Raw genomic sequence first — 12,222 nt, 5'->3', positions numbered from 1 at the left:
TAAAATGGGGAAAGGGAAACTCCTGATTTCTATATTTAATCCTGAAACTCGTGTCAAAATCCTAAAGATGAACCTGGAGGACCTGAGGGAGTCTCAGTACTGGCTCACTTCTCTTTCAAATATGACCACATTTCATAAATCCTTTTCCTAAATTATATTATATCTATGTCTTACATTGTTTTTTGTTTGTTTGTTTTGTCAGATCTTTGCTCATTACAGTTTTCAGAAACCAGGATCTGACACAAAACCTTCTGATGATAGTATCACCCTTAAGTTGTATGTGCTCAACGTCCAGGGCTTTGGGTTCCATCAAAGACACACTCCTGTTGCTGTCAGGAACTAGAGACAACCTGAGAAGAAGACCACAGAATCATATTCAGTACTGAAGATGGGCCTCATACCATGTAGATACAGAAGACAAAAACAGAGGAGGCAGGGATTCCCACTTCCTAAGGATGGAGGAAAACATACCACACAAGGATAGTCCAGTAAAATGTGCAATTGAAAGGTCCCTGCAACTTCAGTAATAGGTGTCTGAATGAAATGATCCATAGACATCTCTAAATATATTAGTAAAGTTAAGTAGGAAAGTACAAGAACCAGAGTAACAGGATATGCTCATTTCATAAATTACATTTGTGACAAGTAATATCCAAAGGCCTGTTTAAGACAAAGAACTCCAGAATACTGCTATAGGTTTTCAGGAAGAATTATTTGGGTGATCTAGGGGCTGGACAGAAGACCCAGTGATAAAGAGCAGTGACTGTTCTTCCAGGAAACTAGCATTCAATTCCTAGCACGTGCACATCGACATACAACCATCTACTTCCAAACACAGGGGATTTGAAGCCATTTGCTGATCTCCACAGCCACCAGATATCATCGTGGTGCTCAGACATACATACAGGGGGAAGGAGTCAGACACATAATAAAAATAAATAATATTTATTAATTAATGGAGAAGTGAAGGGAGCAAAAGATAGAAATGTTGAAAATAACCACAACAGGAGAGATTATGGAAAATATTCTCCCTTAAGGACTCAGCCAGATCAGAGGCCAAAGCCATTTTTCAGATACTCCTGTTTAGCTAGTCTATTGTTATCTATCTAGTGACACTCACCATCTCTTCTCAGCCTGTAGTAGCAGAGCACATCCAAGATCTCTATTTTTTCCTGCAATCTGCATGTCTTACATATAACACAACAATGAATTGGACCCAGGACTCCAGGAGGCCAGCTTCAGAAGAAAGGGCATAGAAATAACACTGCTCATAGGAGCCTGAAACCAACATGCAATGGGACCCTTCCCTCCTCCTGGCACCTGAGAAAGTTCACTAGGCTGGGGGTGAACAGGGAGCCCAGCTCTGGACCTGGATGGTGCAGGAAGCCAGGTACAGGGAACATAAAGGGGAAGCCTGGAGTTGCTGGAAGGGACAGGGCCAAGGCTAGGTTTACCTTCCCTGTGGTAGTGCTGCACAGCATCCTTGTGGCTTCAGAATGAGATTCTTTCTTTCAGTTCTAATGCTCATATGCCACAGTCAGAGTCTAGGCCAGCATGGCTGCCAGCAGCAAGAGGAGGGCTGGAGGTAACAAAGTCTTCCTCCTAAATGATGGTCTCTAAGCTGCATATGTAGCAGAAGATGGCCTAGTCAGCCATCATTGGGAAGAGAGGCCCCTTGGTCTTGCAAACTTTATATGCCCCAGTACAGGGGAATGCCAGGGCCAAGAAGTGGGAGTGGGTGGGTAGGGGAGCAGGGTGAGGGAAGGATATAGGGGAGTTTTGAGATAGCATTAGAAATGTAAATGAAGAAAATATCTAATAAAAAAAAAAAGAACACATGCTCCACTATGTTCATAGTGGCCTTAGTTATAATATCCAGAAGCTGGAAAGAACCCAGATGTCCCTCAACAGAGGAACAGATACAGAAAATGTGGTACATTTACACAATGGGGTACTACTCAGCTATTAAAAACGATGAATTTATGAAATTCTTAGGCAAATGGATGGATCTGGAGGGTATCATCCTGAGTGAGGTAACCCAATCACAAAAGAACTCACATGATATGCACTCACTGAAAAGCAGATATTAGCCCAGAAACTTAGAATACCCAAGATACATTATGCAACACACATGAAACTCAAGAAGGAAGCCCAAAGTGTGGATACTTTGTCCCTCCTTAGAATGGGGAACAAAGTACCCATGTAAGGAGCTACAGAGACAAAGTTTGGAGCTGAGATGGAAGGAGGGACCATGTAGAGACTGCCTGATCTGGGGATCCATCCCATAATCAACCAACAAATGCAGACACTATTGCATATGCCAGCAAGATTTTGCCGAAAGGACCCTGATATAGCTGTCTCTTGTGAGGCTATGCCAGTGCCTGGCAGATACAGAAGTGGATGCTCACAGTCATCTACTGGATGGAACACAGGACCCCCAATGGAAGAGCTAGAGAAAGGACCCAAGGAGCTGAAGGGGTCTGTAACCCTATAGGAGGAACAGCAATATGAACTAACCAGTACCCTCTGAGCTCGTGTCTCTAGCTGCATATGTAGAAGATGACCTAATTGGCCATCAATGGGAGGAGAGGCCCTTGGTTTGCAAAGATTCTATGCCCTAAAACAGGGGAATGCCAGGGCCAGGAAGCAGGAGTGGGTGGGTTGGGGAGCAGGGTGGGGGGAGGGTATAAGGGACTTTTGGGATAGCATTTGAACTGTAAATGAAGAAAACATCTTATAAAAAATTGTTTAAATAAAAAAAATCTGTTACTGAGAGCACAAGTGATTTTTTTAGGGGCCTCTGTCTTTAGCTCTGGTCACTTCTATTCAGTGAGGGTGCTCGCTAGGCCCACAGTCCCCCCTTTATGAGTTCTGGACTTTTCCCTTCTGCTTTTTAACATTTCCTTTTCTACTTTGTTAATAAGGTACATGATTCTTGCCATCATTCACTGCTTCTGATAGTTTTTAATCCAAGCTACCCTCACTTATTCCTGGAAGATGTTTCCATGTGTTCCTGAGTGTCCTAGCCCCATCCAGCTTTGTTTCATCCTTCTACATAGAGTGAGACCTGTGTTAAGTACTTCATTGAGGAAAGTTCACTCTACTGTTCTCAAAACAGGGAAGAAGGAAGAAGAAAGAAGACAGTGACTGCTGCCTACCCACCAAGTTCATCTGCAGGATCCTAACATGAGGATTAATACAGGACAGGAGGACTCTTCCCTGGTCTGCTCTATAGCATTTCCTTTATTTCTTTGCAAACAAACTAGAGATTTCTAGCCATGGCTCACCCCCTCTGACAGCTGTTGTCTAACTTTCCCCAGTTCATTCTCTGGACAGTCTAACAGACTGACCCTGTGTCTTCCTCTCCACCATGGATCTCCATGGTCTTGAACTCCTGATCTTCCTGCTGGTGTGCCATGACAGCTAGTTCACCTGAGACAATCTAAAGTGTGTCTACTTATGTGTGTGGAGAAAATATTGCAGTATTTCAGATGAGATTTGTAGACAGGAAGTATTTAATAGCAATGTGAATTCTTGTCCTTGTTTTTGCTCTGTAAGAAATGAGTCCCCTCTAGTTCAGGAAGGCTTGAACTCCTCTGTTTCCCAATGACAAGTGTTACAGGCATGAACTACTATGCCCTGCTACATTAGAAGAATTCTGTTAGAGAAGATTTTTAGGATTAAACAATATTTTATACTGTCTTAGGTTTTCTATTGCTATGAAGACTCGCTATAATGGCCTCAAGTTCATGAATTCTATGTCAATTTAACAGAATAGAAGAGAAATAAGGATTCCATAGATTTACCTAATTAACTATAATCTAGCACTCAACAGTGGCCTAAGTACAGTATTTTAGATCAGCGCTTCTAAACATGTGGGTCGTGACTGCCTTCATAAACCTCTGTATACAAAAATAATTACATTGTGAATAAAATACAAATGACAGTTATGAAGTGGCAAAAAGGGTAATTTGATGGTCAGGGGTCACCACAGAATGAGTAATTGTATTAAATGGTTCCAGCATTAGGAAGGTTGNAAACCACTGCTTTGGATAATCCACTGAGTCCCATATGCCAGCAGCAGTGGGAAAACCATTAATAAGAGATCAGAAAACAAAACAGGTGATCTCTAGGGAATCGTTCAAGCTTGTTCCAAGACGCCCAAAAGGAAAACCTCACCTCCAGCTCAATCATAGGCTGCCAAGTGCTGCAACCTGACATCTCAGAGCAGCATTCACAGCCCTGGCCCAAGAGCCTCCAACCAGGACTGAATTGTGTCCAGACACGAATGAACTCATTCACATCACTGGAAGTGACATGAACAGAGGTTCTTGCACACTTCAGAGAACTCTACAGCAGCCAGTCTACACTCTCCTCATTTACAGGTAGTGGATCTCATTCCAGATAGCTGAATAAAGGCCCTGCCTAAGGAACAACTATTTCTCCAAAATGTTGACACTGCATCTGCTGCCATACAGGGCTGGCAGAGCTCTTCTTCCTGCCAAGCCTGAACTCCTTTGAAATATGGTTAGAAATGTATTGTTCCTCCCACAACATAAAATTTTTAAAAAGTCCATTCATCAGCAACTGATCTCTACTCCAGTTGACTACAACAAAGATAATATCTAAGCTCCCGAGATAGCATTAGTGATTTTGAGTACATGAATTCGTCACAGTCAACTTAAGGGCTTCTTAATGCTTCCAAACTTTTCTATAGAAAATATGTGGCCATATTAATGACTGACTTTTTGACAATTGGACATAAAGTACCTGGTCAAAGAACATCATACTTTAAAAGAACATTCATTAACGTAGCATCCATTCAGTGTACAAGATTCTCCTCTGGATGCAAATGCAGCCAATAATGAAGGATTCAGTGATGTTTGATGTCCTCAGTTTGGACAACCTTGAGGAAGTACCACCTGTGCCCATTTAGTGACTTATCAATGAGAAACATTTACAAATAGCCCACTTGGTGGGCAAATTCCTTTTATTCAGAGCATTTTGGAACCAGTAGCATGGATGTCTGAGTGCTACACCAACCTGGACTACATAGCCACTTCCAAGCCAGCCAGGCTACATACTGAGATGCTGTTTCAAAAGAAAACTAATATGAAAGGCCCTTGCTGCTCTTGCAGACAACCACAGTTGATTTCCCAGCACTTGCGTCAGGCAGGTCACATGTTCCTTAACGCCAGATCCAGGGTTTCCCACTATCACTTCTAGAATCTATGAGTACCTGTACCTTGCATACACACAGAGACACACAAAAATACATACAAATAAAAGTGAGTCTTAAAATTGTTTCTCCGAATATATATCTGTGAAAGTGCATTTTTCTGTGTTTCATATATATATATATATATATATATATATATATATATATATATATATATAAAACCAGTGCTAAAAGGAATACACAAAATCCTATGATTTGTGGTGGGGAAGATGAAAATAAAGACTCCCAGAAATGTTAAATATCCAAAACTATCTTAGGATGGCATTTTCCATTTCAGAAAATTGTCCTTTCTCTTTTCATTCAGCTTACATCCAAATAGTTATCAATATCTGCATTGAATCAAAAATCTCAAAATGTCCAGTTCCTACCATGATAGATATGGATTGATATAATCCACACAAACACAGTCAGCACAGAATGCTACACAATGTCTGAGCATGTACAGGGATTCTAACATTGAAATGTTTGACAATGGCTGACTTACAGGCCTCTGAGCTAGAATTCAACGATGTTGTAACCTGGACAGACAGACAAGTGCTTAGAAACTGATGCCAGAATACAAAGTTGTAGAACTGGTGCAAGGTGGGGAAGCAGTACCCTAGAAATCCCCCACACCCAGGAATTGATCTCTGGAAGACACACCCCATCAGGTATACATCACTACCTTTGGGAAATCTAAGAGAAGCCAATAAGAATGAGCCACATCAGTTTGTAAAGTGAAGAGATACCGGACCCAAATGAAACACCACTCATCAGAGAGGATGAGGAACCCTGGACCTTGCACACTCCTGCTCCTCCTCTTGGTGGCCATGGACCTGACCCAGTATTGTGCAGGTGGGTGCGTAAAGTGGAGGGACTTGGCCTTTCAGAGAAAAGGACACAGCACCTGGAATCCTCATCTCTGTGTCTTCTCCCTTGCCTAACGAGACCCTCCCTGATCCCATAGCTGGATCACCCCTGACCCTCTCCTGCATCTCAGGTCCACAGACACACCACCACCCTGCTCTCCTCTCTTCCAACCTGTTCTGGGTCCAGGCTGAAGAGGCAGGGTCTCATTGTGCACCACCCACAGGATCACACTGGCTGCAGACTTTCAACATTGTGATTTTGGAGCCTGGCATGTTGGAGCCCCGGTTCATCCAGGTCAGCTATGTAGACTCCATACAGTATCAGGGATTTGACAGCAAAGACCCATCTGCAGGGATGCAACCTCGAGCTGCATGGATAGAGCTGGAGCCACCTGAATATTGGGAAAAGGAGACATCAAGAGTTCTGGAATTGTCACAGGTACAGAGACAAGTTCTTCGGTTAATGGTGAAAAAAAATGGACACAGAATGGACGGTGAGTCGCCTCAGCTCTGAGGTCATGACACCTCAATGTCTTCATGGTCTGACCCCAATAAACTCCACTCTAGGTCCCCAAGTTAGAGATGCATCCATAGACAAAGGGACCCCTGGAGACCTTTGACCCGAAATAACCATAAACTGTGACCTGGTTAGGGGTTTAGTTGGGGACAAAATTCCGGGAGGCGGGGGGGGGGGAAGAAGCTTCATAGTGACCAGGGGCTGAATGGGGGTGGGGCAGATTATCACACCCTGCAGGAAGTATATGGCTGCAATGTGGCAAATGATGGGAGTTTCCTCGGCGGTCACTACCGGCTCACCTACTATGGCTATGATTACTTAACCCTGAATGAGGACCTGAGCTCTTGGACTGCAAAGGGCAAGGGAGCTGAACACGCAAAGAGCAAGTGGGAGAATGCAGGTGAAGCAAAAAGGAGGAAGACTTACCTGCAAGGGGAGTGTGTACAAAGGCTTCTTAGATGCCTCGACCTTGGAAAGGAGACCTTGATGCACTCTGGTAAGAGACACCCTTGCCAACCCCTTCTGTTTTCTGACATTGTAGCTCCTGTCTCCCTGAGGCCTCCTCCTCAGCAGGGAGCAGCTGGAATGCTTACACTGTCTTGCATCAAAGGGGAAAGAGAGCTCCTCAGTGTCCTGACTCGACATGATAGAGAGGGACTCTCCAGAGGATTCTCCCTTCTCCCAGAACAGTTCATTGTGTCCATAAAACAGCAGTTCCCTTCCATCTTCACTGTGTATAATGGCATCTCTCAGGCCTCTTCACTGTCTATCCATGATGACATTGAATGCCTGACTCCAGGGTTACAGAATCCCTAGATCCCCTTCCCGATCAGAAAGAGAAGTCTATTTGTCTAGAGGGAGACCCAGAATTTCCTGCTCTGTGTGGGTTCGTGGTTATTGTAAAATATTCCAAGGAATAGACCATCCAGATCCTGAGTGTAGGCTTCTGTGTGAACTCTGCACCCTCCCTCATCCAAGTCTCCCATCCTTTCCAGGGATGGTCCCATGAGCACTGCTCAGGCCCAGGAGGAGTGCAAAATACATGAATTTTCCAATTGTTCCCATCAGATGCCCCCCAAACACATGTGACTCACCATGTAAGACCTGAAGGGAATGTCACCCTGAGGTGCTGGGCCCTGGGCTTCTACCCAGCTGACATCACCATGACTTGGAAGAGGGATGGGAACAATCACACCCAAGAAATGGAGCTGCCAGAAACCAGGCCTGCAGGGGATGGAACCTTCCAGAAGTGGGCAGCTGTGGTGGTTCCTTCTGGAGAAGAGCTGAGATACACATGTCATGTGCACCATGAAGGGTTACCTGAGCCTCTCACTCTGAAATGGGGTAAGGAGTGGGTGTGAGCACACACACTGCTACTGGGAAAACTGTGAGCTCTTTGATGAACCAGAGCAGGATCAGGGTTTAGAGCTAGGGTCAGACTCCTCACTCTTCCTTCCTTTCCCTCCTCAGAGCCTCCACAAACCATCCCCATCATAGCAATTCTCATCGGCCTGGTTCTCGGAACTTTGGTGGTAGGAACTGTGGTGATTTTTCTGGTGTGGAGGAAATAAAGGTAAGAAAGGGGCAGGGTCTGAATACTTGCAGCTATAGATCTGCAGACCAAGCAATGAAAGTAGCCTGCCTCGTTAGAGGAAAGATGTATCCACTCAAGCACTTTGACTTGTATGCTGACATTAACTCTATCATAAAGCATAAAGGAAATATAGAATGATCCACTGCCCTCTTGAGGGAGGGGATGGAGACCTGAATCTGATTCCCCACAGACAGAGAGATGTCACAGAGAAGGTCCCTGCTGAGAACAGACCTACAGAAGGCTACTAAGTCCTCTTTACTTATAATCTTCCATTGTGTTTTCTTCTGCATCCACACAGCTGCAGTCCCAGGTCAAGAAACTTGCCTGGGGTTTGACTGGGAGATTTTCCACATTACTGCTTCCACAGTCTCTCACTGGCTGTGTTCTTCCCACAGTTGTGAAAGAGACACCTATAATGCAGCTGCCAGTAATTGAGTATGAGTTGGTTCCTGAGCCCCTTGCAAAAGGGAAGCCAGGTACCCATTGTGGGTGCTCACATATTTTGTCTCTGGGTCCTATGGATATGGGCTCTTAACATGTCTTATACTGTACTGCCTTAGGCATGGACAGTGGCCAGAGATCTGATGCATCTCTCCCAGTAGGATAGGAAGTACTCGAAGAACATATACTTGAGCTGAGGTCACTTGCTAGACTGGAAATGTTGTTAGTATGGATGCCTGTTTGGTATGATGGTTTAACAATCACCAATCAGAATTTGTTCTTCATTATTTCCTTCTTTAGTGTGAGATACAAACCTTCTGTGACTTCAAAAACTCCTGGCTTTTCTTTCAATGGCTGACACCTGTGTCCATGTATCTGTATCCTGTCAAAAGATGCAGATCTGGGAGACCTCTAGCAGAAACTGACCTTTAGTTTCCAGAAAGCTGTACATCTATTCTGCCATCTTTAACGTGAGGATTTTGGTAATTTTTTAATGTGTGACTTTTTCCTATGGTTTACTTAATGAGTAAACCCAATCAAAGCAAGATGAGTAACATAGTAACTCTGTCTTCAGACGTTGAAATTCATTATTTGGGTCTTCTCTGACTTTTTCTGAGTGCCTTTCTTTCTCTTCAACCTCATTGTTCTCTGTTAATTTCTCTTCCTAATAAACTTCAACTTTGATTCCTACTGGTAGTCTTAAATTTTTTTCTTTCCAAGTCAAGAATCTCATCTTAAGTACAGGTTTCTTGTAAATGACACTTTTATTTCCCCAGATGACAAGATAAGATTGGAACTGGACACAAGATGTGGGAAGTTCTAGCTTGGGCTGAGCCCAGAGGCTCTCCTTCTCTTTTATAACTATTCCCTAGGCCTAGGCCTGAAAGCTTCCAGCCTCCATACAATCTAATCTTCCAAGCTGACTGAATCAATCCGGCTTTTCTCAGCTTCTGACTGAATTGCTTTGTTGGCCTCATATTAACTTTGGCAATCTGTTCTAAATCCTCTGGCCCCTTCTCATTCTCTGGCTAGTTCTGTCTTCACCTTTGTCTTGTTTGTTCTCTCTGTAATCTAACTTTGTAAAACAGTCATGGTGATACTGCAATACACACACCATATACCACACCACACTTTTCTCTCTTGCTGCTGTTCTCCTGAGAGTTGAGGATGTCCTATTTCTGACTTGTCCTTTCAAGTCTTTCTCTAATTCATCATTTTGTCTGGCCCTCAATTAGATGTCATTTTCAAACGTTGTTGCTTTCTTTTACAAACTAATCTTTCCTTCATTGCTAGTGATAAAAAGTGTATGCTAATGGTGTGTCTGGATCCCTTGCCAGAGAAACCATATTGCTGGATTAAAATTCCTCTACAATTTCTAAACAGAAGTCCTTACACATGCAGCATTGAGCTGTCTACCCTGCATCAAACTGGGACTGCTATTGTTCCTGCTGGCCACAAAGGACTCTGAAACAACATTAGCCAGGTTGCTTGGCTGTCACTGAGCTGCTCTTTTGCTTTGCATGTCACCTGCAATCCTCCCCCTTAGCTATATGAATATCAAGAGAGTGGTTTGTTTTATTTTTGAGGTTGTTTTATCTGCATGTATGCTTGTCTCTGTAACACTTGTATGCTTAGTGCCCATGGGTGTCAGAGGAGGCCCTCGGGTCCCCTTGAACTGGGGTTACAGACAGCTGTGAACTATCACGGAGACATTAGAAACCAAACACAGGTCCTGGAAATAACAACCAGTGCTCTTATCAAATGACAAGTACCAAGTGCTCCTAACAACTAAGCTATCTTTCTGCCCTTTAATTGTGTGTGTCTGTCTGTGTGTGTGTGTGTGTGTGTGTGTGTGTATGTTTATGTGTGTGTTTGTGTTGTGTATATGTCTCCTTCTGTGTATGTTACTATGTGTAAGGGAGAGAAAGAGAGAGAGAGAGAGATGGGAGATGAGTATTTGTGTACAGGAATAGAGTGCCCTTGGATGGTAGAAGGCGGTAGTGGAGCCCTAGGAGATGGTATTTGAGACAGTTGTAAACTGCCTTATTAAGCATGCTGAGAACCAAACTCAGATTCTCGGGAACTGCTCTTCACCACTGAACCATATTTCTGACTCTTTAAGACAGAACTACACTACATAGTTTTCTAACTTCCCAACAGGAGTGAGAGGCACAGGTGTTGTATAAGAGAAAGATTAGCTTCAGGGAACTAGGAATCACTACAGCTTTCTTCCTCACACAGACCAAATATTAGGCATAGAATCCTGGGAGTAGTGTTTGGACACTAATTTCTTTAACCAGATCCAGGTCCTCCTGGTCCTGTTCACAAGCCCTTGAAAGTTCCAGCAAAGGGGCCAATAAGTCAGTAATTCTCAGTCAGCTCATGGAAAAATGCCCATATGTGCTTAGGATTTATGTAGATCTCAATATTAAATATGTTCATGTGTATTGTATCAATTTATATTGACTGTATTAGGAACTGGAAGTTTTAAGATATTTACTTAGTAACTATTCATAAATGTCAAAATCCTATCAGAAATTACCTGAAGCCAAAGGGACTGTGTGCACTTGAGAAGTGTGTGTTTGCTTGTTTGTTTCTTCTTGATGTCCTTGTCAATCTCCTTGTTGTTGTTGCTGCTCTTCTTCATCTTCTTCTTTTCCTCCTCCTCCTCCTCCTCCTCCTCCTCCTCCTCCTTCTATTTCTTCTTCTTCTTCTTCTTCTTCTTCTTCTTCTTCTTCTTCTTCTTCTTCTTCTTCTTCTTCTTCTTCTTCTTCTTCTTCTNCTTCTTCTTCTTCTTCTTCTTCTTCTTCTTCTTCTTCTTCTTCTTCTTCTTCTTCTTCTTCTTCTTCTTCTTCTTCTTCTTCTTTTCCTCCTCCTTCTCCTTCTCCTTCTTCATCATCACTAAATCTTAAGGTGGAAAGACCCACTTTCTATTTAACTTTTTATTGATTCATTCTGAATTTCCCAGCATTCACCACAATCCCATTCATCTCCTGTCCCTCCATACACACCCTCTTTCCTTGCAAACTCTCTCTCCTAAAAGAGGGAAAGAAGCTCATTGTGGAATCTGTAGTGTATCACAATGTGTCTCACAGTATATTTGTTCACACTTCTTTATTGGCAATATTTCATTGGAATGAGTCATTATTCTGGGTCAAACCCTCTGGCCTCTACTACACTATCAATACTGGATCTTCACCAGGACTCCTCTTGTATACCTTGTTATTGACATGTGTTAAGAAGATCCTGCAGGTTGAGATCTGTTGGTCAACCCCTTCATGTGCTTCTTAGTTCTGATACATGATGGGGTGGGCCAACTCAAAGCCCTGGATCTTGGCCTGGGTGGTAGTGTAGTTGGTAGTTAAGCTGCCAGATATAATGCACCATCACCATTAGGACAGGCTCTCCATCACTGCCCCCAACTAGCTCACCCAGGGCTATACCCAACAAGAGACAGAGTTAGCTCTCCTGCTCTCATGCCCTTGGTACAGGTTTACCTGCAACAGGGCTCTATTGTATTGCCCAGACAAGGTACAGGGCCTAGTTTACCAAGTGTTGCAGCTAGTGAGGAATAGGGCAGCTT

At 43.4% G+C, this 12,222-nt stretch overlaps 1 protein-coding gene across 2 annotated transcripts; it reads left to right on the top strand.

The window, feature by feature from the left end:
- The first annotated feature begins 6,000 nt into the window (after positions 1-6,000).
- LOC110315373 (HLA class I histocompatibility antigen, A-24 alpha chain-like) lies at positions 6,001-9,326 on the top strand. 2 transcript variants are annotated; one of them, XM_029534729.1, is made up of 6 exons: positions 6,001-6,073; positions 6,441-6,581; positions 6,825-7,100; positions 7,673-7,948; positions 8,075-8,177; positions 8,940-9,326. In XM_029534729.1, exons 1-5 carry the CDS (start codon positions 6,001-6,003, stop codon positions 8,173-8,175), a joined length of 867 nt encoding a protein of 288 aa, XP_029390589.1. In that variant the 3' UTR covers positions 8,176-8,177; positions 8,940-9,326. The 2 variants fall into 2 exon arrangements, with proteins under 2 accessions (XP_029390589.1, XP_021045109.1); XM_021189450.1 differs by having other exon boundaries at positions 6,312-6,581.
- Positions 9,327-12,222: the final 2,896 nt, after the last annotated feature.

The sequence above is a fragment of the Mus pahari genome, unplaced genomic scaffold (assembly GCF_900095145.1).
Source record: "Mus pahari unplaced genomic scaffold, PAHARI_EIJ_v1.1 scaffold_9854_1, whole genome shotgun sequence".
NCBI lineage: Eukaryota > Metazoa > Chordata > Mammalia > Rodentia > Muridae > Mus > Mus pahari.
The sequence above is the reverse complement of the archived record's forward strand: the minus strand, read 5'-3'. Positions and strand labels throughout refer to the sequence as shown.

What these genes read in the sequence shown, in the direction of transcription:
- LOC110315373 (XM_021189450.1), top strand. Translation starts at nt 6,001, where the DNA reads ATGAGGAACCCTGGACCTTGCACACTCCTGCTCCTCCTCTTGGTGGCC. An exon ending in AAATGGACACAGAATGGACG is followed by an intron (nt 6,582 to 6,824) that starts GTGAGTCGCCTC and finishes GGGGTGGGGCAG; the next exon opens with ATTATCACACCCTGCAGGAA. An exon ending in GGAGACCTTGATGCACTCTG is followed by an intron (nt 7,101 to 7,672) that starts GTAAGAGACACC and finishes TGTTCCCATCAG; the next exon opens with ATGCCCCCCAAACACATGTG.